The sequence below is a fragment of the Oncorhynchus gorbuscha genome, linkage group LG10 (genome assembly GCF_021184085.1).
Source record: "Oncorhynchus gorbuscha isolate QuinsamMale2020 ecotype Even-year linkage group LG10, OgorEven_v1.0, whole genome shotgun sequence".
NCBI lineage: Eukaryota > Metazoa > Chordata > Actinopteri > Salmoniformes > Salmonidae > Oncorhynchus > Oncorhynchus gorbuscha.
In genome coordinates this window covers 40,450,072-40,476,716 of record NC_060182.1, presented here as the reverse complement: position 1 = coordinate 40,476,716, position 26,645 = coordinate 40,450,072, and the positions used below count along the sequence as shown (strand labels likewise).

Below are 26,645 nucleotides of genomic sequence, written 5' to 3'. Positions count from 1 at the left end.
CTTTCTCTCACTCACACTCTCTCTCACTCACACTCTCTCTCACACACTTTTCAATGTGTCTGTGTGAACATCAGAGCATCAGCAGACAACATCCAAGCAGATCACATGTAATAGAAAAGAGCCATCCAGCTACAGCCCCAGTAAAGTCCACATACCATCTCCCAGCTACAACTACAGTACATATCTCTCAGTACATAACATATCCCAGCTACAACTACAGTACATATCTCTCAGTACATAACATCTCCCAGCTACAACTACAGTACATATCTCTCAGTACATAACATCTCCCAGCTACAACTACAGTACATATCTCTCAGTACATACCATCTCCCAGCTACAACCACAGTACATATCTCTCAGTACATAACATCTCCCAGCTACAACTACAGTACATATCTCTCAGTACATACCATCTCCCAGCTACAACTACAGTACATATCTCTCAGTACATAACATCTCCCAGCTACAACTACAGTACATATCTCTCAGTACATAACATCTCCCAGCTACAACTACAGTACATATCTCTCAGTACATACCATCTCCCAGCTACAACCACAGTACATATCTCTCAGTACATAACATCTCCCAGCTACAACTACAGTACATATCTCTCAGTACATAACATCTCCCAGCTACAACTACAGTACATATCTCTCAGTACATAACATCTCCCAGCTACAACTACAGTACATATCTCTCAGTACATAACATCTCCCAGCTACAACTACAGTACATATCTCTCAGTACATACCATCTCCCAGCTACAACTACAGTACATATCTCTCAGTACATACCATCTCCCAGCTACAACCACAGTACATATCTCTCAGTACATAACATCTCCCAGCTACAACTACAGTACATATCTCTCAGTACATAACATCTCCCAGCTACAACTACAGTACATATCTCTCAGTACATAACATCTCCCAGCTACAACTACAGTACATATCTCTCAGTACATACCATCTCCCAGCTACAACTACAGTACATATTTCTCAGTACATAACATCTCCCAGCTACAACTACAGTACATATCTCTCAGTACATACCATCTCCCAGCTACAACTACAGTACATATCTCTCAGTACATAACATCTCCCAGCTACAACTACAGTACATATCTCTCAGTACATAACATCTCCCAGCTACAACTACAGTACATATCTCTCAGTACATACCATCTCCCAGCTACAACTACAGTACATATCTCTCAGTACATACCATCTCCCAGCTACAACTACAGTACATATCTCTCAGTACATATCATCTCCCAGCTACAACTACAGTACATATCTCTCAGTACATAACATCTCCCAGCTACAACTACAGTACATATCTCTCAGTACATACCATCTCCCAGCTACAACTACAGTACATATCTCTCAGTACATACCATCTCCCAGCTACAACTACAGTACATATCTCTCAGTACATAACATCTCCCAGCTACAACTACAGTACATATCTCTCAGTACATAACATCTCCCAGCTACAACTACAGTACATATCTCTCAGTACACACCATCTCCCAGCTACAACTACAGTAGATATCTCTCAGTACATATCATCTCCCAGCTACAACTACAGTACATATCTCTCAGTACATACCATCTCCCAGCTACAACTACAGTACATATCTCTCAGTACATATCATCTCCCAGCTACAACTACAGTACATATCTCTCAGTACACACCATCTCCCAGCTACAACTACAGTACATATCTCTCAGTACATATCAGCTCTCAGCCAGGTTACACAAAGCCCTGGCCAACCACTGTGAGATCACAGACCGCCGCTCTCCCTCTCTTTCTCCTCGTCTTCGTCTTTCTGTGTTTGTGCACGCTTTAAAAAGAAATCTCTCCGCCTTTGTCTCTGTAACGAGATTCATCTGAAAAGCAAATGTGTTGAAGAGTATTGCCCAACTATTGTACTTATACCAGTGGACCAGAAGGGGGAGTTTAGACCAGAGCAATGAGGCAGCCTCCATGTCGCCTCACCAGATCCCAGTTCAGTTTACCCTCCTATCGTTCTCTCCACAGTCACTAAACACACTTCTGGACCTGGTGAACTTTGACATTGGCCTGAGAGCTGTGTGTGAAGAGTCGTGAATGTCAGTGGAAGCATGGAAGACTAGCTCTCCACCACTGGGCCGCGTGTTTCCAGGAAAAAGAGGGAAGGACGAAGGGGATGGTGAGGGAGGGAAGGGAGGGAAAAGGGGGGATGGAAGAAGGGAATGGTGAGGGAGGGAAAAGAGGGGGATGGAAGAAGGGAATGGTGAGGGAGGGAAAGGAGGGGGAGGTGAGGTGAACACCCAGACATCTTCTCTCTCCTTTCCTCCTTCCTCTATATCACCCTCCCCTCCCCCAACACACACACACTAAACATGATTAATCCTCACACACATCGTCAAGCATAAACACAGATGCCTAGAAGAAGCTGGCTCAGCACCCCGTGCATGGTCATGGAGAATGGGAAAATCTATAAATGCACATGCTGGAATATACAGCCACATACTGTAGATATAGTGCATACGGGAGTACACACCTACAGTTCTCATATGGAATGTCTGGTTGTCTGTCTTTTCCATAGAGTCTGAGTCTGAGAGGGAGAAGGCATCTTTACCGCCCGTCCAGTTAGGAGGAAGTGACTCAGCGATACAGGTTTCCTGCCTCCAGAGAAATGTCCAGCGGTGCTTTGTATGTTCCGTGTCTGTAATGTGGCATGTCTTTAAACATGTATCACGTGTACAGCTGTAGGATCTTAATTTGAGCCAGTTTACTAGAGCAGGAAAATAATCCTACATCAACAGGAAATTATAATTCATGGACATTTTTCTTATAGGGGTTGATTCGTTTTTCGGTAGGGCAAATCAAGTCGCATATTTTAAAGTAAAAATGACAAACTTTAGAATCCTTTTAAAACTTTGAATATTATACAGGTTGACATTCCCAGGTGGGCAGGAAAATTCTCAGCAACAAAAGAGTGATCAAACTAAGATGCTACATCTGTAGTGCAATCTCGCATAGGCAAAGGCATACATGCATACGTGAATTTCTCTCCAATCACTGGAGAGTAGGTTTGAATGGCGGGAACCCTGTTACCGAGATTTACCGGGATTTACGGCACAAAACCACTCCTTTTTCCCGGGATAAATAACTACGAGAAACGGGTAAATTATAATCAATTATTTATACGAACAGCATGGCGTGAAATGGAACTGTTAAATTATAAGCAGTGGCTAAATGTGGCTTCTCTACGGCCTCCGCATGATGAATCACCAACACTCAGTGTGGGGACAGACAGCCCATCTCAGTATGGAGCACATTTCACAATGCATGTAGACCTGTCATCTATCGCATCATGGTAACTTTTTGTCTTGTGACAGGCAGGCCTATATTTACCCTAATACAAAGACCGAATGCCATAATTTACCCATCCCCATCGGGGTTATCCTTGTTTTTTAATTGTATAGATTCCATTTTTTTTTAAATTGCAGCTGCAGAGTTTTAAAACAGCCTATCACTCGAATATCGAATGTAAATTCTTTTTTTTCTGAATGTAAATACAGCAGTCAATAAGACTCACAGGTAGTTTGAATGAAGAGCGAACACGCGATGGCAGTAGGCCATAGCAGTTATTTATTCAGACCCACCCATAGCCTTTCAAACCTCCTGAAGGGAAGTGAAAGCCTGCACCTAATTCTAGTCCTGTATTATTCAAGAATGTCATTAGAATGATGATGCACAGGAGGTTGGTGGCACCTTAATTGGGGAGGACAGGCTCGTGGTAACGGCTGGAGGGGAATGAGTGGAATGGTATCAAACACATCAAGCACTTGGTTTCCATGTTGTTGATGCCATTCCATTGACGCCGTTCCAGCCATTATTATGATCCGTCCTCCCCTCAGCAGCCTTCGCTGTGAGGAAGATAAGGACAACAAAACGTATTTCATTTATCTGTTGAAAGCGGGGAAGAAATGAAGAAACAATAAGAGAGAGAAAGAGGAGGTAGGCTAATAACATTAGGGGAAATATTATGAACGGTACATATTCGTCAGCCTACTAATTATACAAGTAGTCCCTATTATATTTCAAAATGAAATCAGCCTATACTTGTAACTTTGTAGGCTGCATGAGCTGCACCAGAATTACATGTTCTCTCTCTGCTTTATCATGGTTTGAACGATGTGCGTAATTCCGGCCCATATCATACAGTATAATACAGTACAGTACAGTAATACAGTTCACTCTCAAATAATGTTGCCTACTGGAGCGAGTTTCATTTATTTAACCAAGAGAGCAGACAGCTAAACTACATCTTTGGGTTTTTATGTTTTTCTGTCGTTCGTAATGTGCAGTAGCCTTTATCATATTGGATAACGGCACAATCATTTGAGCATTTTTGGGCTTGGGCTCATTAAATGTTGTTAATGTAGGTAGGGCTCATTAAATGTTGTTAATGTAGGGCTCATTAAATGTCTAATGTAGGGCTCATTAAATGTTGTTAATGCAGGGCTCATTAAATGTCTAATGTAGGGCTCATTAAATGTTGTTAATGTAGGGATTATTAAATGTTGTTAATGCAGGGCTCATTAAATGTTGTTAATGTAGGGATTATTAAATGTTGTTAATGCAGGGCTCATTAAATGTTGTTAATGTAGGGATTATTAAATGTTGTTAATGCAGGGATTATTAAATGTTGTTAATGCAGGGCTCATTAAATGTTGTTAATGCAGGGCTCATTAAATGTTGTTAATGCAGGGATTATTAAATGTTGTTAATGCAGGGATTATTAAATGTTGTTAATGCAGGGCTCATTAAATGTTGTTAATGTAGGGATTATTAAATGTTGTTAATGCAGGGATTATTAAATGTTGTTAATGCAGGGCTCATTAAATGTTGTTAATGCAGGGCTCATTAAATGTTGTTAATGTAGGGCTCATTAAATGTCTAATGTAGGGCTCATTAAATGTTGTTAATGTAGGGATTATTAAATGTTGTTAATGTAGGGCTCATTAAATGTCTAATGTAGGGCTCATTAAATGTTGTTAATGTAGGGATTATTAAATGTTGTTAATGCAGGGATCATTAAATGTTGTTAATGCAGGGCTCATTAAATGTTGTTAATGTAGGGCTCATTAAATGTTGTTAATGTAGAGCTCATTAAATGTTGTTAATGCAGGGCTCATTAAATGTTGTTAATGTAGGGCTCATTAAATGTCTAATGTAGGGCTCATTAAATGTTGTTAATGTAGGGCTCATTAAATGTCTAATGTAGGGCTCATTAAATGTTGTTAATGCAGGGCTCATTAAATGTCTAATGTAGGGCTCATTAAATGTTGTTAATGCAGGGCTCATTAAATGTCTAATGTAGGGCTCATTAAATGTTGTTAATGTAGGGCTCATTAAATGTTGTTAATGCAGGGCTCATTAAATGTCTAATGTAGGGCTCATTAAATGTTGTTAATGCAGGGCTCATTAAATGTCTAATGTAGGGCTCATTAAATGTTGTTAATGCAGGGCTCATTAAATGTCTAATGTAGGGCTCATTAAATGTTGTTAATGTAGGGCTCATTAAATGTTGTTAATGCAGGGCTCATTAAATGTCATTAATGTAGGGCTCATTAAATGTTGTTAATGTAGGGCTCATTAAATGTCTAATGTAGGGCTCATTAAATGTCGTTAATGCAGGGCTCATTAAATGTCATTAATGCAGGGCTCATTAAATGTCATTAATGCAGGGCTCATTAAATGTCGTTAATGCAGGGCTCATTAAATGTCATTAATGCAGGGCTCATTAAATGTCGTTAATGCAGGGCTCATTAAATGTCATTAATGCAGGGCTCATTAAATGTCGTTAATGCAGGGCTCATTAAATGTCATTAATGCAGGGCTCATTAAATGTCATTAATGCAGGGCTCATTAAATGTCATTAATGTAGGGCTCATTAAATGTCGTTAATGCAGGGCTCATTAAATGTCATTAATGTAGGGCTCATTAAATGTCATTAATGTAGGGCTCATTAAATGTCGTTAATGCAGGGCTCATTAAATGTCATTAATGCAGGGCTCATTAAATGTCATTAATGTAGGGCTCATTAAATGTCATTAATGTAGGGCTCATTAAATGTATTGAATGCTTTTCAATGGCACTTCCGGGTTTTGGAGGGAAATACCGGGTTTCCCGGGAGAAAAGTGAACCCTACTGGATGTGAAATCAGGCAGAATGCAGTTGGTTATATTCAGATCACGTTCCCTCTCCCCCACCCTCACCCCCCGCACATTAAATTCTCTCTCTCTCTCTCTCTCTCTCTCTCTCTCTCTCTCTCTCTCTCTCTCTCTCTCTCTCTCTCTCTCTCTCTCTCTCTCTCTCTCTCTCTCTCTCTCTCTCTCTCTCTTTCGTTCTCACACATCACTCTGTCTTTCCCACTCATTCCCCTGTTGAATGCCGTCCAAGAGATGTGCCTTATTATTCACAGATTTCATATTTTACTCTCGCTCTACACTTCCCTCTTTCCCTGCTCCCACCCTTACCCCCTCTCCCTCTACATCTATTCCTGTCACTCTCTCCCTCCCTATCCCAGTTTCTCTCACTACCCTATCTCCCCTTCCCTCTCTCCATCCCCCCCCCTCTCTCTAGCTCTCTCTCTCTGTCTCTCTCTCTTTCTCTTCTCCCACACCAATTAAGGCAAACTCAAGCACTCATGTGCTCCTGCATTTTCTCTTAGCCTCATGGCAAAATGTGTAGAATAGCAGGAAATTATCTTTAAAACAGCAAAAACATTATCTAATCCTCATGACAAATAATGAAGAATAGCATGAGATGAGAAGCACATTTTTCTCTCTGCCCTATAGCAAAATGTATAGCATTGCAGGAAGGTAGGTGCCCCGGGGCCCCAAATTCATTAGGCCGGCCCTGGGCAAATTGGCACTAGGCAGTACGTAGTCTCTAGTCTGAGTGTCTCAGGGGGAGGTTATTTCTGTGTTCCAGCCTGTGTGTGTGTGTGTGTGTGTGTGTGTGTGTGTGTGTGTGTGTGTGTGTGTGTGTGTGTGTGTGTGTGTGTGTGTGTGTGTGTGTGTGTGTGTGTGTGTGTGTGTGTGTGTGTGTGTGTGTGTGTGTGTGTGTGTGTGTGTGTGTGTGTGTGTGTAGGGGTGCTGCTCTGTTTACCGACCTGTCTGCCTGTCCTGTTCTTCACCACTGTCTGTGTGTATCCTGTGCAACACCGCTGCAGTATGGGGCGGCTCCAGAGAGAAGGGAACAGAGCACAGCGCAGAAACAGGAAGAGAGTAGCACACTCTCTCTCTCTCTCTCACACACACACACACACACACACACACACACACACACACACACACACACACACACACACACACACACACACACACACACACACACACACACACACACACACACACACACACACACACACACACACACACACACACACACACACACTGAGAGCACACAGAATACGCACACAGAACACACCCACCTGCAGTCGGAGTGCATGTCCATGGTTGTCTGGGGGGAGAAGTGTGTGTGTGTGTCCTTTTCCATCCCGTGCCTCCCTCACTGTACAGCTACAACATACACACCACAACATTACAATCATATTGCCCTATCTATCCCTCCCTGGCAGGATCCATCCACCTCCCACCTCTCAACACTATCTATCCACCTCCCACCTCTCAACAGTATCCATCCACCTCCCACCTCTAAACAGTATCCATCCACCTCCCACCTCTCAATCATGCTGCTTTTTTCCATGGAACCTGCTGTTTGGACCTGAAAACTATCAACAGTCAGATGTGCCCCCTATTCCCTGACCCTGCCTGAATCAAAGGATTATTTAAGTTATAATGCCCAAGAAGTCGGTGTTTGGAAGATATATTGGCACGGCTGTTGTTAGGCCTGAGACGAAGTCAAGGGCGGGCAAACTGTGCCAATATATCCTCCAAACACCAGCTTCGAGGGCATTATAACTTATATAAGCCTTTAAACAACGGGTTACCAACATATTCAAATAATGGATATGTCAGAGAGACAGACAGGAAAGTTTATACATTTAGTGAAAACTAAATGTTAGTTTAAAAGAAATGTGAAATAATGTCTAGATGCTTTTATAGTGGAGATCAAGTTAATAAATTGCCTGGCTGGGCTGACGAGACAGTGGATTGTGCAGTTCGATGGAACAGAGTGAACACTCCCTCTCTGTGTGTATGTGTAGCTTGGCTGGGTAGTGTACATTCATCCCAGCTGTGTGTGAGTCTGATGAATGTAGCAAGGGCTTAAATCGGAACTATGACATCTCAATGAAGGAGTCAGCACTAGTTTAACACTGTTCAAACGTTCAGCATAACGTTGGCCCCACATGAAGTGTGAAGCACAAGTTGTAAATATTAGACCTAGGCCTATTTGTAGTCTTATAGGCAGCCTTATAATGCATTTGAGCCAATCAGTTGTGTTGTGACAGGTAGGGGTGGTATTCAGAAGATGGCCCTATTTGGTAAAAGACCAAGTTCATAGTATGGCAAGAAACAGCTCAAATAAGCAAAGAGAAATGACAGTCCATCATTACTTTAAGACATGAAGGTCAGTTAATCCGGAAAATTTCAAGAACTTTCAAAGTTTCTTCAAGTCGCAAAAACCATCAAGCACTATGATTGTAAGGACTGGAGCTGGGAGATGGGAAGCAAGTACAGGGAGTGAATAAATAACCGACATGAAACAAACAAGGACAGTGTCTGGACAGGGAAAACATAACGACAATAATGCTGACACTAGGAACAAACTGAGTAACAGACAGATATAGAGGGGGCAATCAACAAAGTGAAGGAGTCCAGGTGAGTCCAATGAAGTGCTGATGAGCGTAATGATGGTGACAGGTGTGTGTAATGATGGGTCACCTGGCGCCCTCAGGCACCAGAGACAAGGCGTGACAATGATGAAACTGGCTCTCATGAAGACCACCACAGGAAAGGAAGACCCAGAGTTTAGTAGAGTTACCAGCCTCAGAAATTGCAACCCAAATAAATGCTTCACGAAGTTCAAGTAACAGACACATCTCAACATCAGCTGTTCAGAGGAGGCTGCGTGAATCAGGCCTTCGTGGTTGAATTGTTGCAAAGAAACCACCACTAAAGGACAGCAATCAGAAGAAGAGACTTGCTTGGGCAAAGAAACAGGAGCAATGGACATTAGACCGGAGGAAATCTATCCTTTAGTCTGATGAGTCCAAATTTGAGATTTTTGGTTCCAACCGCCGTGTGATGTAGAGTGGGGCAAAAAAGTTTTGCAGTGATGTTTTGGGGCTGTTGCTGGGCAACACGGACTTTCAACTCCCTCCAAAGATTTTTTATGGGGTTGAGATCTGGAGACTGGCTAGGCCACTCCAGGACCTTGAAATGCTTCTTACGAAGCCACTCCTTCGTTGCCCGGGCGGTGTGTTTGGGATCATTGTCATGCTGAAAGACCCAGTCACGTTTCATCTTCAATGCCCTTGCTGATGGAAGGAGGTTTTTACTCAAAATCTCACGATACATGGCCCCATTCATTCTTTCCTTTACACGATCAGTAGTCCTGGTCCCTTTGCAGAAAAACAGCCCCAAAGCATGATGTTTCCACCCCCATGCTTCACAGTAGGTATGTTGTTCTTTGGATGCAACTCAGCATTCTTTGTCCTCCAAACATGACGAGTTGAGTTTTTACCAAAAGGTTATATTTTGGTTTCATCTGACCATATGACATTCTCCCAATCTTCTTCTGGATCATCCAAATGCTCTCTCTAGCAAGCCATTAATACAGGTAACGAGTGGAGGACAGAGGAGCCTCTTAAAGAAGAAGTTACAGGTCTGTGAGAGCCAGAAATCTTGCTTGTGAGTAGGTGACCAAATACTTATTTTCCACAAAAAATCATAAAAAATCCTACAATGTGATTTTCTGGATTTTTTTTCTCATTTTGTCTGTCATAGTTGAAGTGTACCTATGATGAAAAGTACAGGCCTCTCTCATCTTTTTAAGTGGGAGAACTTGCACAATTGGTGGCTGACTAAATACTTTTTTTGCCCCACTGTATTTGTGAGACGCAGAGTAGGTGAACGAATGATCTTTGCATGTGGAGTGGGAGTGCTTTGCTGGTGACACTGTCAGTGATTTATTTAGAATTCAAGGAACACTTAATCAGCATGGCTACCACAGCATTCTGTAGTGATTTGCCATCCTATCAGGTTTGTGCTTAGTGGGAATGTCATTTGTTTTTCAACCGGACAATGACCCAACACACCTCCAGGCTGTGTAAGGGCTATTTGACCATGAAGGAGAGTGATGGACTGCTGCATCAGATGACCTGGCCTCCACAATCACCTGACCTCAACCCAATTGAGATGGTTTGGGATGAGTTGGACTGCAGAGTCAAGGAAAAGCAGCCAACATGTGCTCAGCATTTTTGGGAACTCCTCCAAGACTGTTGGAAAAGCATTCCAGGTGAAGCTGGTTGAGAGAATGGCCCGAGTGCGTAAAGTTTTCATCAAGGCAAAGGGTCGCTACTTTGAAGAATCTCAAATAAAAACTATTTTTTCGATTTGTTTAACACTTTTACTACATGTATTTCAATGTAGAATGTATACAATTGATACCAAGAGATACCAAGAGACGACAAGAATACTATTTTACACACTATTCATAGGGGAGAAAAGCACGAACAATATCGGTGGGATCACCTGTTGTGACTTGGACTGTCAGATTACCCTGCTTGAGGACTGTGAGGTGATTGGTGCGTTTCCCCCTCTTCCCCAGTGTACCAAAACCCCTAAGAAACTCCCCATTTGCATTCTATTTGTGCTACTGGTGCCTGTTTTGTTACGGAACTTAATAGAGAAGTCATACACAATGAGTAACGTCAACTTGGCTATTTTCTGTGTACACGCTGTACTGTCAGGGAATACGGCAAATGAATGTTTCACTTTCACTTTGTCCTCAGAAGAAGCGTGACCGTGCATGGCCTTGTGTGGCCTCTCGTTCGACTAATCCCGTCACACAGAACCAAATACTGCATGCGCTAGCTAGCTCAGTCTGCCATGAGAGACGACTGAGAGAAGAACAAACTATTCTCAAAGTAGGCAAAAAGGTGTTTGCTGATGTGTGCCGTCACGGCACAACAGACATCATCTGATGTCTACATCCACAGGCTATTCTAGCTGTCTTACTTTGATCTGTTCTGTCCCTTCTGACTCGTCATTATTATGACATTCCATCCAGGGGCATGTTGAAATGTACTGTACTGTAATGTGATGCAGGGCGGCTGAGACGATTACCATAGTATCATATCACCTACCATATTACAAGCAGAGAGGATTACTAAGATGAAAGACAACAGAGGGCCCAGATGTTTCAAGTACTTTGTAGCCCAGAGGCATTTTACTGTTCCACTCTTACAGCAAAAGCCTCCAAACTACCGTTGACAAAATGTCTATTGGTACTGTGGCATGGTAATGTGGCTTGATACTAGTCGGTACGTATTCAATGGCTCTGTAGCCGACATGTTTGTGACAAACCTGGGAAGAGAACAGTAACACGCTGCAACTCTCCAACATAAATTCCGGTACCATTATGCTGTTGTGCAGACTAATATAACGACATAACTAGTTACATATGTCCTATATGTCTTCTTTATGTCTGTTCTGCTGGACTTGAGGTTATGGAATTGCAGTGTGTGTGTGTGTGTGTGTGTGTGTGTGTGTGTGTGTGTGTGTGTGTGTGTGTGTGTGTGTGTGTGTGTGTGTGTGTGTGTGTGTGTGTGTGTGTGTGTGTGTGTGTGTGTGTGTGTGTGTGTGTGTGTGTGTGTGTGTGTGTGTGTGTGTACTTTACCACGGTTACAGGTCAACTTTGAGCACTTTGCCATGATTACCGGTTCACTTCCTCTTCCTGTTGTTGTGGGTTTAAGCATTTGTCCCTGACAAAAACAACATCATAAAACAGGAGAGAGAGGTAGCCCCTAGCCACACGTAAGGACATCCATCAGTCAGCTACTACTATCAAATACTGCAACTGGATGTTTGGGTGGGGGGCAGTGGGGAGGGGAAAGGGAGACCTAGGGATCACGTTGGGTTCACTTTACTTCTCGTGACCCCTTGAGACGCAGGGGGGGGGTATTACCAAGGGTCCTGGCCTGTGGGAAGAGACTGGAGATGAATTAGACCTTTGAGGAAGTGAGATACAACAGAGGGAGTGGATAGAGAGGAAGACGAACGTTTGGAAAAAGAGGAAGAAAAGGCAGGAAGAAGCGGAGCACAGGAGATCAGAGACGAACGGGGATCAGGAAGTGAAATGAAAGGAAGCAGGGAAGAAGAAGAGAAGAAGGAGAGAGTCTCCCCTCTGTCTGCATGTGGTTTAGCTGCTGCTGGCACCGTCCTGTGATTCCTGTGAAGCCACTAGAAGGCATCTTGTTTCTAATGTCTACCAGATGCCCGCTTGGTGATCTCTTCTTATATCCTCCTGCTTCTCCTGTGCCTCTGTCTGAACCCCACAAAACCAGAGTACACACACACATGCACGCACGCGCACGCACACACACACACACACACACACACACACACACACACACACACACACACACACACACACACACACACACACACACACACACACACACACACACACACACACACACACACACACACACACACACACACACACACACACACACACACACATTCAGGGCCAATGAGAGCAGGGCTTCCTCTCTTCCTCCTCCTGCACTCCATCCCCACCACAGTCACAGCAAGGGATGGAAACATGACACTGACCCCTACCATACCAACCAGACCATCATGGCAGCAGCAGTAGTATTTGAGATCTTTTCCTGGGGCAAAGGAACCAATGGAATAATCCCAAAAATGCATATAGTCCCGCCCATCTGTCCCACTCCAGACAGGCTCAGGCAAACACTCAAATTTGAACGCAGGCTTGCAATGGACCTGAAAAATACCATAGGAGTGGCACGAACAACAACCTCCCAGCTCGACCACCACTCCATTCATGGATTATGAACGATGCATTTCAGCACTCTGGCTCTCCTGTGGGAGGCCTGGGCTAAGATAATACTTGGCTGCATTTGGCCATTACAGATAAACATTGCCGACAGCTTCCTCCTCTGTCCGTCTCACACGCACGCACACACACGGTACGCATGCACGCACACATACACACGAACAAACGTCATGCTCTGCTCTGCACACCAGTTAGCGGTTTGGTTTGATTTGGTTTCAGCCAACACGGTACACACTCTACTCTACCACTACCCCCCCGATCCCCCATCCAGCTACAAAGCTCCTTTTGTTTGGTTGCACTCAAGGAAAATGGCACGCAAACCTTTTCAGAGCTAAATCAACCAAGAATGGCTGTCTGTAACCAATAGTAGGGTTTTCCCTCAACATTTTGCATCCATTTTCCCCATCTGGAAACGGTTGGCCATGCAGCCTCCCCACGCCAGCCTCCCTACTCTGACACACAAACACACTCACACGTACGCAAGCATGCCCACAAACTGATCCCAGTTTTCCTACACGGTACATTAACGGGGATAACTGGGCCCTGATCCTCCCATTGGTCAGATTAGGTCCTATATCGTCCTATCAGTGCTAACAGTGCAGATACAGGGAGGTGGTTCATTACCGGCTAACCCCCAAGCTTCAGGAAGCTTACGGTGACTCCCATCTGATAACACACCTGCTCATATTATCTCACATGACTGGTCAGATAAGTGTCTATTTTAGGTACAGCTGAACACATACGTCTACAAGCAGGGACGTAATGGAGGGTAAACACACATGAACGTAGTACAAGACGTTGCGTTCAACACAAGTGGGTGGTAGAAATGAAGTCCTAAGAATATTAGAGTATTTGTCAACAGGCCAGGTGTCATTTACGAGGTGATTGAGTATTCAACCAAGTTGCTTTTTAATGTCACTGAAAGGACACCTGAAACCCTGCCATCATGGATACTGGAACAAGCAGCAGACCGGAACATGGATATTTATATTCCAGGTGGGACAAACCAGACAGGTTAGGTGAGGCCCTGTTTCGACTGGCACGCGAGGGTTTGTGGACACACACACACAGGCTGTGTGTGGATACAGACTGACAGTCGTAGACAATGGACAGATGAAGTGTTTCAGGTCGTCAAGGCACAAGGTGGCAATGTAGTAGTTAGGTACCCAAACAATTCTTTACAGAAACATTTCAACAAGACAAGGATTGGAAAGGTGTGATGTTTCAGGTCTCACCTGCTCTGTCTCTTCCTCCTCTCCTCTCCAGGTGGTCTTGTGTGGGGGACCCCTGCTCCCAGTCCTCTAGCCCAGCTGGGTCCAAGTGTCGTGGGCCTCCTGCCCCCTTATTCTCCTCCTGGCTCACCGGGGGCTCTGTTGCTGCGTCATTGTTCTCTGCGGGCTGGACAGAGAGATACACGGTCAGGAGGATCCCTCCTAAAGGAGAGTCAACAACTAGCCATCTCCTATGATCCTCGTCACGTCAAAATGTAACAACCATCATAGGGGTTGGCTACAACAGCACAAACCGATCTGGGACAAAGCTGGAAAATATTTGTAAGAGAAAACATGAAGTCACATATCCTCCGCATTCCATTCTGAACTGTAATGCTCTTTCCAAGGAAAGTTTATCACTTGATGATCAACAATCGTACGACTGTACCATTAAAACACATATCCTTAGTACTCAAACCTTGAACCTGGGGGGAAGTATTTTCTAAGCCAGGAGGCTACGGGTCATTCTTATTGTTCCCGGCAAAGTGGATTGGTCAATAATGGAGAGGGAAGCAGGGAATTTCTTCGGAGAGAGAGGAGGAGAGAGAGTGAAGAGAGAGGGATGAGGGGTAGAGAGCGAGAGGGTGAGAGACAGAGAAGGAGAAAAAGAGAGAGAGAGAGAGAGAGAGATAATCAGTCTGTCAGAGAGACAGAGAGAATGGAGACAGAATGAGAAGAGAGAGAGAGAGAGAGAGAGAGAGAGAGAGAGAGAGAGAGAGAGAGAGAGAGAGAGAGAGAGAGAGAGAGAGAGAGAGAGAGAGAGAGAGAGAGAGAGAGAGAGAGAGAGAGAGAGAGAGAGAGAGAGAGAGAGAGAGAGAGAGAGAGAGAGAGAGAGAGAGAGAGAGAGAGAGAGAGAGAGAGAGAGAGAGAGAGAGAGAGAGAGAGAGAGAGAGAGAGAGAGAGAGAGAGAGAGAGAGAGAGAGAGAGAGAGAGAGAGAGAGAGAGAGAGAGAGAGAGAGAGAGAGAGAGAGAGAGAGAGAGAGAGAGAGAGAGAGAGAGAGAGAGAGAGAGAGAGAGAGAGAGAGAGAGAGAGAGAGAGAGAGAGAGAGAGAGAGAGAGAGAGAGAGAGAGAGAGAGAGAGAGAGAGAGAGAGAGAGAGAGAGAGAGAGAGAGAGAGAGAGAGAGAGAGAGAGAGAGAGAGAGAGAGAGAGAGAGAGAGAGAGAGAGAGAGAGAGAGAGAGAGAGAGAGAGAGAGAGAGAGAGAGAGAGAGAGAGAGAGAGAGAGAGAGAGAGAGAGAGAGAGAGAGAGAGAGAGAGAGAGAGAGAGAGAGAGAGAGAGAGAGAGAGAGAGAGAGAGAGAGAGAGAGAGAGAGAGAGAGAGAGAGAGAGAGAGAGAGAGAGAGAGAGAGAGAGAGAGAGAGAGAGAGAGAGAGAGAGAGAGAGAGAGAGAGAGAGAGAGAGAGAGAGAGAGAGAGAGAGAGAGAGAGAGAGAGAGAGAGAGAGAGAGAGAGAGAGAGAGAGAGAGAGAGAGAGAGAGAGAGAGAGAGAGAGAGAGAGAGAGAGAGAGAGAGAGAGAGAGAGAGAGAGAGAGAGAGAGAGAGAGAGAGAGAGAGAGAGAGAGAGAGAGAGAGAGAGAGAGAGAGAGAGAGAGAGAGAGAGAGAGAGAGAGAGAGAGAGAGAGAGAGAGAGAGAGAGAGAGAGAGAGAGAGAGAGAGAGAGAGAGAGAGAGAGAGAGAGAGAGAGAGAGAGAGAGAGGAGAGAGAGAGAGGAGAGAGAGAGAGAGAGAGAGAGAGAGAGAGAGAGAGAGAGAGAGAGAGAGAGAGAGAGAGAGAGAGAGAGAGAGAGAGATCATAATCACTGATGTTCTAGTTTTTATTACTATCTCCAGGGGAGGAAATAATTCATCTAAATAGATAGATAGTCACTTTGCTTTCAGACAGGAAGCAACTGGTCTCTGCAGTCCCTGTTGCCTTCTGCTCTGCTTACAATGTGATGAAGGCAGCCTGTTGTCCATATCTTGGTTGTAATTAAATGTATGGCATTGGAGTAACAGTGTGCTGCTATTTCCTTTTCATTTCAGCCTGCTAAATGTCTGTCTTGTTAGCAATGTCTGTCTTGTTAGCAAGACTACAGTATTTCAGGACTTCAGTTCCACCCTCATAAAACAGTACTTGATAAAACTGTTGGAAAAAAGCTAACTCTTTTATCAAGTGTCCACTCCATTCGGCGTGTTACTACATCTGGAATTACTTTATCAAGAAGAGATCTAGTTCAAATGTAGCTAATTGGAGTAAGTGACGTCAACTGCAAACAGTTGCTTTTAAAGATATTCGGTTAACAAACTTAGTTGGTCTTTGAGGGCTTAAGTAGGTGGATAATGATTCTGGTTTTCAAAATAAAGTTGTATTCATCAATAAATCCTATTCCTTCCCAGCTAACAATAAACATTCCCAGTACTTTAGAGAACGTTCTCTTGAGAGTCTCATTAGGTCATTTACTACTGTTTTCATAGGAATGATCCCGTGATTAAGGAAGACATCCTCTTCTGGAAACCAGGACAACAGGAGAGGATCATTTTAAAGTACTGGATAGCTTTATGACATCAAATGGACTTTGGTGGTCAAGATGTGTTGGTATCTGTACTGACCGCGCAAAAGCCATGACAGGGAGACATAGTGGAGTGGTAACACGCAGGCAAGCAGTTGCTCCCGACGCCACTTGGGTACACTGCAGCATCCACCAAGAGGCTCTTGTGGCCAAGGGAATGCCTGACAGCTTGAAAGACGTCTTCGTTAAAAAGGTTAGCTTTGTTAAAGCAAGGCCCCTGAACTCTTGTGTATTTTCTGCACTATGCAATGATATGGGCAGCAACCATGTAACGCTTTTACAACATACAGAAGTGCGCTGGTTATCAAGGGGCAAAGTATTGACACATTTTTTTATTTATTGAGAGACGAGCTTAAAGTTTTCTTTACTGACCATAATTTTCACTTGTCTGACAGCTTGCATGATGAAGAGTTTCTCACACGACTGGCCTGTCTGGATGATGTTTTTTCTCGCCTGAATTATCTGAATCTAGGATTACAGGGACTCCACGAAACTATATTCAATGTGCTGGACAAAATTGAGGCTACGATTAAGAAGTTGGAGCTCTTCTCGGTCTGCATTAACAAGGACAACACACAGGTCTTTCCATCATTTTACGATTCTTTGTGTGCAAATGAACTCAAGCTTACGGACTATGTCAAATGTGATAAAGCGAAGCACCTGAGTGAGTTGGGAGCGCAATTACGCAGGTACTTTCCCAAACGGATGACACAAACAACTGGATTTGTTATCCCTTTCATGCCCTGCCTCCAGTCCACTTACTGATATCTTTAACAAGAGAGACTCATCGACATTGCAACAAGTGGTTCAGTGAAAGCCACTGCCAGATTTCTGGACTGGGCTGAGCTCAGAGTTTCCTGCCTTGGGAAGTTGTGGGTAGTTGTCTTCCTTAATGCATGTATAGCCTTACGGAGCTTCACATTTGTTTTGTTGTTTATAGTTTTGTTGGCGACATTGCAAAATAAAGGAAAATGTACACTCACCACCCTGCACCTTGGTCCTGTCATTTTGACGAGCGTGACAGCATCCTTTCAAGCACACCCTTCTCGTTGACCTGTGGTGAGTTATTCACAATTCTCCCTGTAGCGCCTTACGGTCAGATGCCGAGCAGTTGCCATACCAGGCGGTGATGCAACCGGTCAGGATGCACTCGATGGTGCAGCTGTAGAACTTTTTAAGGATCTGGCGACCCATGCCAAATCTTTTCAGTCTCCTGAGTGGGAAAACGTGTTGTCATGCCCTCTTCACAACTGTCCTGTTGTGTTTGGATCATGATAGTTTGTTGGTGATGTGGACACCAAGGAACATGAAACTCTCGACCCGCTCCACTTCACTCCCCTCGATAGTCCATGATCAGGTCCTTTGTCTTGCTCACATTGAGGTAGAGGTTGTTGTCCTCTGTCACGACTTCCGCCGATGTTGGTTCCTCTCCTTGTCCGGGCGGCGTTCGACGGTCGGTGTCGCCGGTCTTCTAGCCATCATTGATCCACTTTTCATTTTCCATTTGTTTTGTCTTGTCTTCCCACACACCTGGTTTCAATACCATCATTACATGTTGTGTATTTAACCCTCTGTTCCCCCCATGTCCTTGTCTGGAATTGTTTATTGTAAGTGCTTGTGCACGTTATGTCTGGTGTACGACGGGTTTTGTACCCATTGTATTTGATTGTTTTGTTTACGGTGATTTTTATTATTAAACTGTGCCGTTGTAACACAGTTTTTGCTCCTGCGCCTGACTTCTCTGCCGTCAGTATGCACCCCTTACATCCTCAAATATAAAATATATTTTGATTTGTTATTTTGGTTACTACATGATTCCGTGTTATTTCAGAGTTTTGATGTCTTCACTATTATTCTACAATGTAGAAAATAGTTTTAAAAAAGTAAAACCCTGAAAAGAGTAGGTGTGGAGTTGAAACTCTGTGTTGTGTATTGGTTTGGTATAACTGACGTAATCATTGCTTAAATGGCAAATGTGAGACAGTTCAGACATGCTACTGTAAATAGACACGTTTCTGATATTCTGAGAATATGGCAACCATGTTCTGGGTAGATTTCCATCAGAAGCAACACTACCGCCAGGGCCATGTTTCCACAACAAATTAGGAATGTTAAAAAACAGAAATGCACGAGACCTGATGCGATTCCTTACCAGAGACACGTTTTTTCCACATGGCAATACGTGGTGTGGATTTCAAAAAGATTCTGAGATATCTAGAATTCTTACTACCGATTCCCATCTTTCAATGGGGAAATCGGACAAAAATCAAACAAGTTGGGAACTTTAAAAAAGATGATGTGTTTCAATATGAACCTCTCCACATGGCCTATCGTTCATTGTAGTACTGCATTAAAATGCAATTAAAATGCAAACAATACAGTTGTATCTGTTGCCAAGTAATGACATTAACCCGTATTGCTGAGAATCTGAGAATAGTGCCCTTGCACATCTTGGACTCAGAGCACCAGCATCAATGATGAACACCCTAACCACAGTCCCGATAAGAGATATTTCTAGGGCATGTGCTTATTGAGCCAGTATAGTTAGGCCCTGGCCAGAAGAAAGCTTAACCCCTCCTCCGTAGGCACTTATATAGATCTGAAACTACTTGATATGTGTAATCAATAGGGTGAATTGTAAATCTCAGCTCTGTTAAAAGTACACTTTAAAAAACTGTTCTTGATCATAGTGATTCAGGAGTACAATTAAAACATTATGCCAACAACAACATTAGACAACCGTAAAAAAAGACCTTAACCTGTTGAATTCAGTCAAGAAAATCAATGATGAGATAATATTCAAATTCACTGATAACTGACAGATATATGGTGGCGTAGCAGGAAGATCTGACTGCTGTAGAACCAGAAGGTTGTGAGTTCAAATCCTAGTGGAGTACATACTCCTGAGTGGTGCAGAAGTCTAAGGTGCAGCATCTCAGTGCAAGAAGCGCGTTCCCATGAAACGTGTCAAGAACCTTAATATCTTACATTCGGACAACATGGCAACCGTGTTCTGTGTATGTTCGATGTGACGTTGATGGAATATTGTCCTAACCCTCAGAAAACTGGACACATGAATGTTCTTCCAACGAAAACACTAGAATGGCAATGCATTTCTAGTCCAACGAGTAGGTGGCGCAGGACATACTGCTGACCCCGGACCAGATCCCAAACCCGAAAGCGAGCATCCTGACAAAACTACGTCGGTGAGTGAATAGCAGGTTTCCTCGCTTTTTTTTCTATATGTCGGCAGGATCGATCCGCAGCCTCGGAGAAGCTCAAGGTGTGTCTCTTTGTTAACAACTATCAAGGCACAAGGCGAGACCCAGATGCAGACACCGGAGGAAGATGGTCGGAGTCTTACAATGTTTAATAATCCAAAGGGGTTTGCAAGAGAATGGTCGTGGACAGGTCAAAGGTCAAAACCAGATCAGAGTCCCGGAGGTACAGAGTGGCAGACAGGCTCGTGGTAACGGCAGGCAGGATGGTCAGGCAGGCGGGTAAAGAATCCAGAAACAGGGAAAGGTCAAAACCGGGAGGACTGGGAAAAGGAGTGCGGCGAAAAAACACGCTGGTTGACTTGACTAAACATAAAAGACGAACTGGCAAAGAGAGATAGGAAACACGGGGATATATACACTGGGGGAAATAAGCAACACCTGGAGGGGGTGGAGACAATCACAGGAACAGGTGAAACAGATCAGGGCGTGACAACAACAGCTGGTGCGTGATCTCTAATATTAAGGAAGTCTCGAGGTTCTGCTCGCCTGAGTTAGAATAACTGATAATCTGTAAACCATACTATTTACCAAGAGATTTCATCTATATTTTTTATAGCTGTCTATTTACCACCACAAACTGATGCTGGCACAAAGACCGCACTCAACGAGCTGTATAGGGCCATAAGCAAACAAGTAAATGTTATTTCAGAGGCGGGGCTCCTGGTGGCCGGTGATTTAATGAAGGGATACTGAAATCCATTTTACCTCATTTCTACCAGCATGTCACCTGTCACACATGAAGAACCAGTGACGCGATCAATACGGAAGTGGTCCGATGAAGAGGATGTTAAACTACAGGACTGTTTCGCTAGCACAGACTGGAATATATTCCAGGATTCATCCGATGGCATTGAGGAGTTTACCACATCAGTCACCGGCTTCATTAATAGGGAAAGGGGGATACCTAGTTAGTTGTACAACTGAATGCCTTCAACTGAAATATGTCTTCCGCATTTAACCCAACCCCACTGAATCAGAGCGGTGCGGGGGGCTGCTTTAATCGACACCCATGTCTTCGGTTCCCGGTAAACAGTGGGTTAACTGCCTTGCTCAGTGGTAGAACAACAGATCTTTACCTTTACCTTGGGATTCATTTCAGCAACATTTTGGTTATTGGTCCAACGCTCTAACCACTAGGCTACCTGCTGCGCCTCCATAAGTTCATCGACAACATCGTCACCACAGTGACTGTACGTACATATCCCAACCAGAAGCCATGGATTACAGGCAACATCCACACTGAGCTAAATGCTAGGGCATTGAGAGCATCTTGACTGGCTTCACCACTGCTTGGTATGGCAACTGCTTGGCATGGCAACAAGCTCTATACCAGCTCGGAGTCAACTCAAGTGGGAAACTAGAGACGTTGCCGATAGTGTTTGCGAGATGCGGGACAAAGGCAATTTTAAAACCATCGCACCGCTCCTGATGTGTTTACAGACATCCCCAATCAAACAAAAACATACTCTCTGAGAATGAGTGCACAGCTGGCAAATAGTTGCTTATACTATTAATATCAGTCCATCAGGTGGCTAGCTGCCAGCAGAGACATCTATTGCAGTAACATTGAGCTTTGGCTAGTATTACTTAGCCAGCTAGAAGGAGGAAGTAAGAAGCTAACATTAAATGGAGCCTACCTCAGTCAGAGCAAACAAAACTGGCTTATAATAATGTTGCTTTACAGAGAGTAGGCTACTGAGACAGACAGAGGTGTGGTGCTCAGTGGTGAGACGGAGGTAGTCTGCAATGCATGCAGGAGGAAGCAGAGGAGACAGGGAGAGAGAGTGGAAGCAAGCAGCGAGAGAGGTTAGTTACCAAACTTTGGGTCGAGGCCCCATGTGGGGTCCTCTGAGAAAATCTGTACTAATCTTATCAAACAACTTAATAAGATATGTTTCAATATGAACATCTTCACATGGCCTATCTTTCCTTATAGTCCGACATTAAAATGGAATCAAAATGGAAACAATACATTTCTAAAAAAATATCATATGTTATATCGGAGGTTGTTCATCTTAGTTTACCCATTACCCCCTTCTTCTTTTTTTACCGAAACATCACTGATATTCATACAGAATGGTGAGTAATATTCTAACAATGAATGTGAATGTGATATGATCATCTGTGTGCTCCATTGATGTCTGTTTGTGTGGGTCTTGAGTAGGACTGCCTAGGAATACAATTGTGAACGCTGTGTCATTTGAGAAAATGAGGTCTATGTGAAGGGCCGGTGACTTCATGCAATTCGTCATTAAAACTGACTGAACAGTCGCTGATGCTACATGTCAGTGTGAATCATTTCTAATATAACATTAAACTGTATACTAATAGGCTGTGTGATTGTAGATCGGCTGAGGTGAATGAACCTACAGCAGCCAAGGCTGGGGTCATTTCTGCTTGTATAGAAATGCAGTAAATGAGTTTAAACTTTTCAAAAACTCATAAATTTCATTTTTCCCCAAAGAGAATTAACAGCATTCTCCAGCAAGGTAAATGAGCTAGGTAAATGACTAATCCATTTGGAGAAGGGGATTGTAAATACACGTAGCAATTGTAGAAGATGTTTTTTCCTTCCACAGTGAAACAGGACATCATTCTCATAATCTGCGTGGATGAAATTTGGAGACCCAAGTTATTGGCTTCAGTAGGGCTGACCCTGACGAGTTGATGCATGCGTTTAATAATGTTTTAATTATATGCCTGGGTTTATCTACGTTTCATTGTATAATTTGTATCATGTTAAATATTAACCACTATCCGGATCCACGTCAGTAATGCCGACATATATTTATTTTAGCGTCATTCCATTCCGTTGATCTTTCTTTCCTCTGTCACAACCATGTAAATTGTTCCTGAGGGTTGCTAGCAATAGTGGATCACATTAGGCTAAGGTTGTGTAATAATTTGGGACATGTAGCCTATCATTATGGAACTCAGACCGCACGTAGCAGGTTAAACCTGGAGCCTGGAGCACGCTTCACAAGGACTGGACCGTTGTCATACAGTTCCATGGTTAGTGAGAATTAGGGTGGATTTATAGGACTATAGTTCAACCCCTATTATACACTTATTTCCACCTTCCAATATCGTATGGATTTAACTTGAATATGATAACTTTCAGGATGAATCAAACCAGTGTATTTTGTATTCATCAATATTTCGTGTGTAACGGCTCTCCAAACTGTTTTTTAATATATTTGATTCATTCTTACTTTTCTAACCCCAAAAAATCGGATTATTTTTCAATCTACCAGTTGGTGCTGAAACGGAAACGAATATGCGTAGATGGCTTTCTGTCATTGATCCCTATATTCTGACCCCGTTCACTCCATGTAATCTATTGAGTCTGTCAACAAACTTCTAATTAAAGGTACACCATATTTAAAGGGATGGCTTAAGATAAATGTACTGAATTACATTTATTCAGAGCGCGCGAAGTAGCCACACCTGCACAGCGCGTTATGCGACTGAAAAGGGTACATCTGAATGCCGAATACTGAGAAGTGCATATAAAGGCATGTGTAAGAAGGGCTTAAATTCTTAAATAGGGATCGGGCCCATACAGTATAAACTTGGTACTGGTACCCCATGTATATAGCCAACTTATTATTGCTCATTAAGTATTTAGTATTACTTTTATTATTACGTGTTATTATTTTTCTATTATTTCTCTATTTTATTTCTCTGCATTGTTGGGAAGGGCACATAAGAACGCATTTCACTGTTTACGAAGCATGTGAGGAATAAGATTTGATTTGATTTCTTGCAACCCATAAAACGCATCTAGAACAGTAATATTGTATATTCTGAGAACATTCTAGCCACTTTCTAGATAAGTTCCGCTTGACATTAAGGGAATGTTCTGCTAACACTAACAACAAAACAAGCAAAAAAGGTTATAAGGATTTCGCTAGCATAGATAGAACGTTCCCCTAACTAACTGGACACTCAAACAGGAGAACATTATGGGTAACATTACAAAAATGTTCTCTCTCCCTAGAATTGTTAGCTGGGTTAGTTGATTCTCAATGCTGGAACCTCTGAACTTCTAATGAGCTTCTGAGCTTTGAATCTTCTATTTTTATTTATCGTGTCACGACTTCCGCCGAAGTTGGTGCCTCTCCTTGTTTGGGCGGCGTTCGGCGGTCGTCGCCACCGGCTTTCTAGCTGCCACCGATCTACGTTTCTTTTTCCATTTGTTTTGTCTTGATTGTACACACCTGGTTCCCATTATGTTATCATTTATTCCCTATTTAACCCTCTAGTTCTCACATGGTTTTGTTCATGTTTGTTCTTTGTTTCGTGTTCAAGACTTCTGTGAGATGGTGTGTTTTCCCTTCGTGGAAATGTTGTTGTTTCTTTTCGAGTAAAGTACATCTTTTACTCAGTTCTGTGTCCTGCGCCTGACCACGTCCTAACCGCTGCACATTGACACATGACATATCGTGTCTGATACTGCACTGTAACACACCGTTTTGATTTAATTTAGCATCTGACTGGCTTCCATGTAAAGGCCTACAGCAGTTGTGTGTTTATAAAAAAGTCATGAGAGAGAGAGAGGGGGGAGAGGGGGAGGGAGGTAGAGTGGGAGTGAGAAATATAAAGGGGGAGAGGGAAGGAGGGAAAGAGTGAGGGGGAGAGAGAAGGAGCGAGAGAGGGAGGAAGGGAGGGTGAGACAGAGAGGCAGTGAGGGTAAGAGAGAGAAAGACAGAGAGAGAGAGGGAAGCCTTAGTTAGAATCGCATGAGTTTGTTTAAGGGGAGATGTCTTAATCAGTACTACTCCAATTCCTGTGGCTGAGACACATCCAAGATTCCTCCCAACCACTGAAGAGAGACAACCAGGCACACACACACACTCTCATGTATCCTACTTGCTCTCTCTACCTATTACTCTGTCTATCTCTGTTAATCTTCCTGTCTCTCTATCGCTCTTTCTCTCCCTGTCTCTCACTCTTGAACTCTCTCTCCCACTCTTTCTTTATCACTCCCTCCCTCTCGGTGTCTTTCTCTGTCCCTTTCTGTCCTTTCTGTCCTTATTGCCTGTCTGTTTGTGTGACTTTCCTTAAGCAAGAGTTATCCTTAAGAGTCAAGCTATCAAAAAATGTGTTAAAGTCCAAATGTAGCTTGGTGTTCCTGTTGAGAATGTTATTGATGTCAATGACTGATCGGATTATAATGGGTTACACACACACACACACACTCACATGTTTGTTAACAGTCCATCTGAGGAGTGTCTGACCTATTGTCTTTAACAGATGGGGGTTAAGGGTCATGCCAATATGCACACACACGTGCGTGTGCACATACACACATATACACACACACACAATCTCATCTGTGGAATGTGTTTGCATTGTAAACAGTCCATCTGATGTTGTCTGACCTAATCTCTATAACAGACGAGGGTTAAGGGTCATGCCATTAGAGTACTGGAAACTCTGGACAGTTCAAAGACGCTAGTATTGCTAAAAATAAAGTCTGCACTATTGTCTCCATTCACACATATGAACAGGGGTTTCATGTTCCTGATATGAAATCAGTTAGGTCATTAACTTTACTGTCTTTGATTAACTTGTATGACCTATTTGGTCATTTTAATCTACAACAGAGATTTCCAAAACCATAAGAAACAAATAACCTGTTATAATTGCACTGGCCTACAACACACGTTTCTGGGCCAAAACACACGTTTCTGGACTACAACATACGTTTCTGGACTACAATCCATTTCTATTCTAGCTTATCTCTTGGACGCACCAAAGAAGTGCTGAATGTGAAGAGAATATCGCGACCCAATAAAACAACGCCAATTAACAACACTGCCACCAACCAAAACTTGATATGTCACTCACCCACTGTTGATTGGGCAATGCCAAGGAAGTCAGCATGTCAGCCATAGCACCCAGCATCTGGTCTGTCCGCCCCTGGTTCTTCTGAAGCGCCTTCATTCTTCCCTCAAAAACCTCTCCTTTTCTACTTTGCTCTCTCTCCTTCCTTTCTCACTTTCTCCTCCTGTAAGTCCTCCCTCTGTTTGTTGTTGCCGTTCTTCCTTTCCTCAGTTCACCACGGTTGTTCCTCCTCCTCCTTTCCTCCACAGTCTGTCACTCCTCCTCTCCCTGTTTCTTTCCCCCTCCTCTCCACTGTTCCTTCTCTCTGTCTGTTCCCTCCTTCACCTCTCCTCCTACAAAGCACGGTGCCAGAGTTTAGAGCCGCTGCCTTGTCTCGTCCTGGCCTGGTCTGAGCCACAGGAACTCACACACACACACACACACACACACACACACACACACACACACACACACACACACACACACACACACACACACACACACACACACACACACACACACACACACACACACACACACACACACACACACACACACACACACACACACCACAACAAACACACTCACTCAGACACACTCACCACACACGCACCTACACACACTGAGCGTGAGTCAGAGGATCTCGCATACACATAAACAA

At 43.6% G+C, this 26,645-nt stretch overlaps 1 protein-coding gene across 3 annotated transcripts in view; it reads right to left on the bottom strand.

The window, feature by feature from the left end:
- Positions 1 to 26,445, bottom strand: part of LOC124046098 (rho guanine nucleotide exchange factor 25-like) — a 132,756-nt gene extending 106,311 nt beyond the window's left edge. For 2 of the 3 annotated variants that reach the window (XM_046366096.1, XM_046366097.1), the window contains exons 1-2: positions 26,009 to 26,445; positions 14,292 to 14,454 (exon numbers count right to left, since the gene is read on the bottom strand). In XM_046366096.1, coding sequence (XP_046222052.1) covers positions 14,292 to 14,454; positions 26,009 to 26,104 — 259 coding nt within the window. In that variant the 5' untranslated portion in view covers positions 26,105 to 26,445. The remainder of the gene's footprint in view (positions 1 to 14,291; positions 14,455 to 26,008) is intronic. The other variant, XM_046366095.1, reaches the window with a different exon arrangement.
- Positions 26,446 to 26,645: the final 200 nt, after the last annotated feature.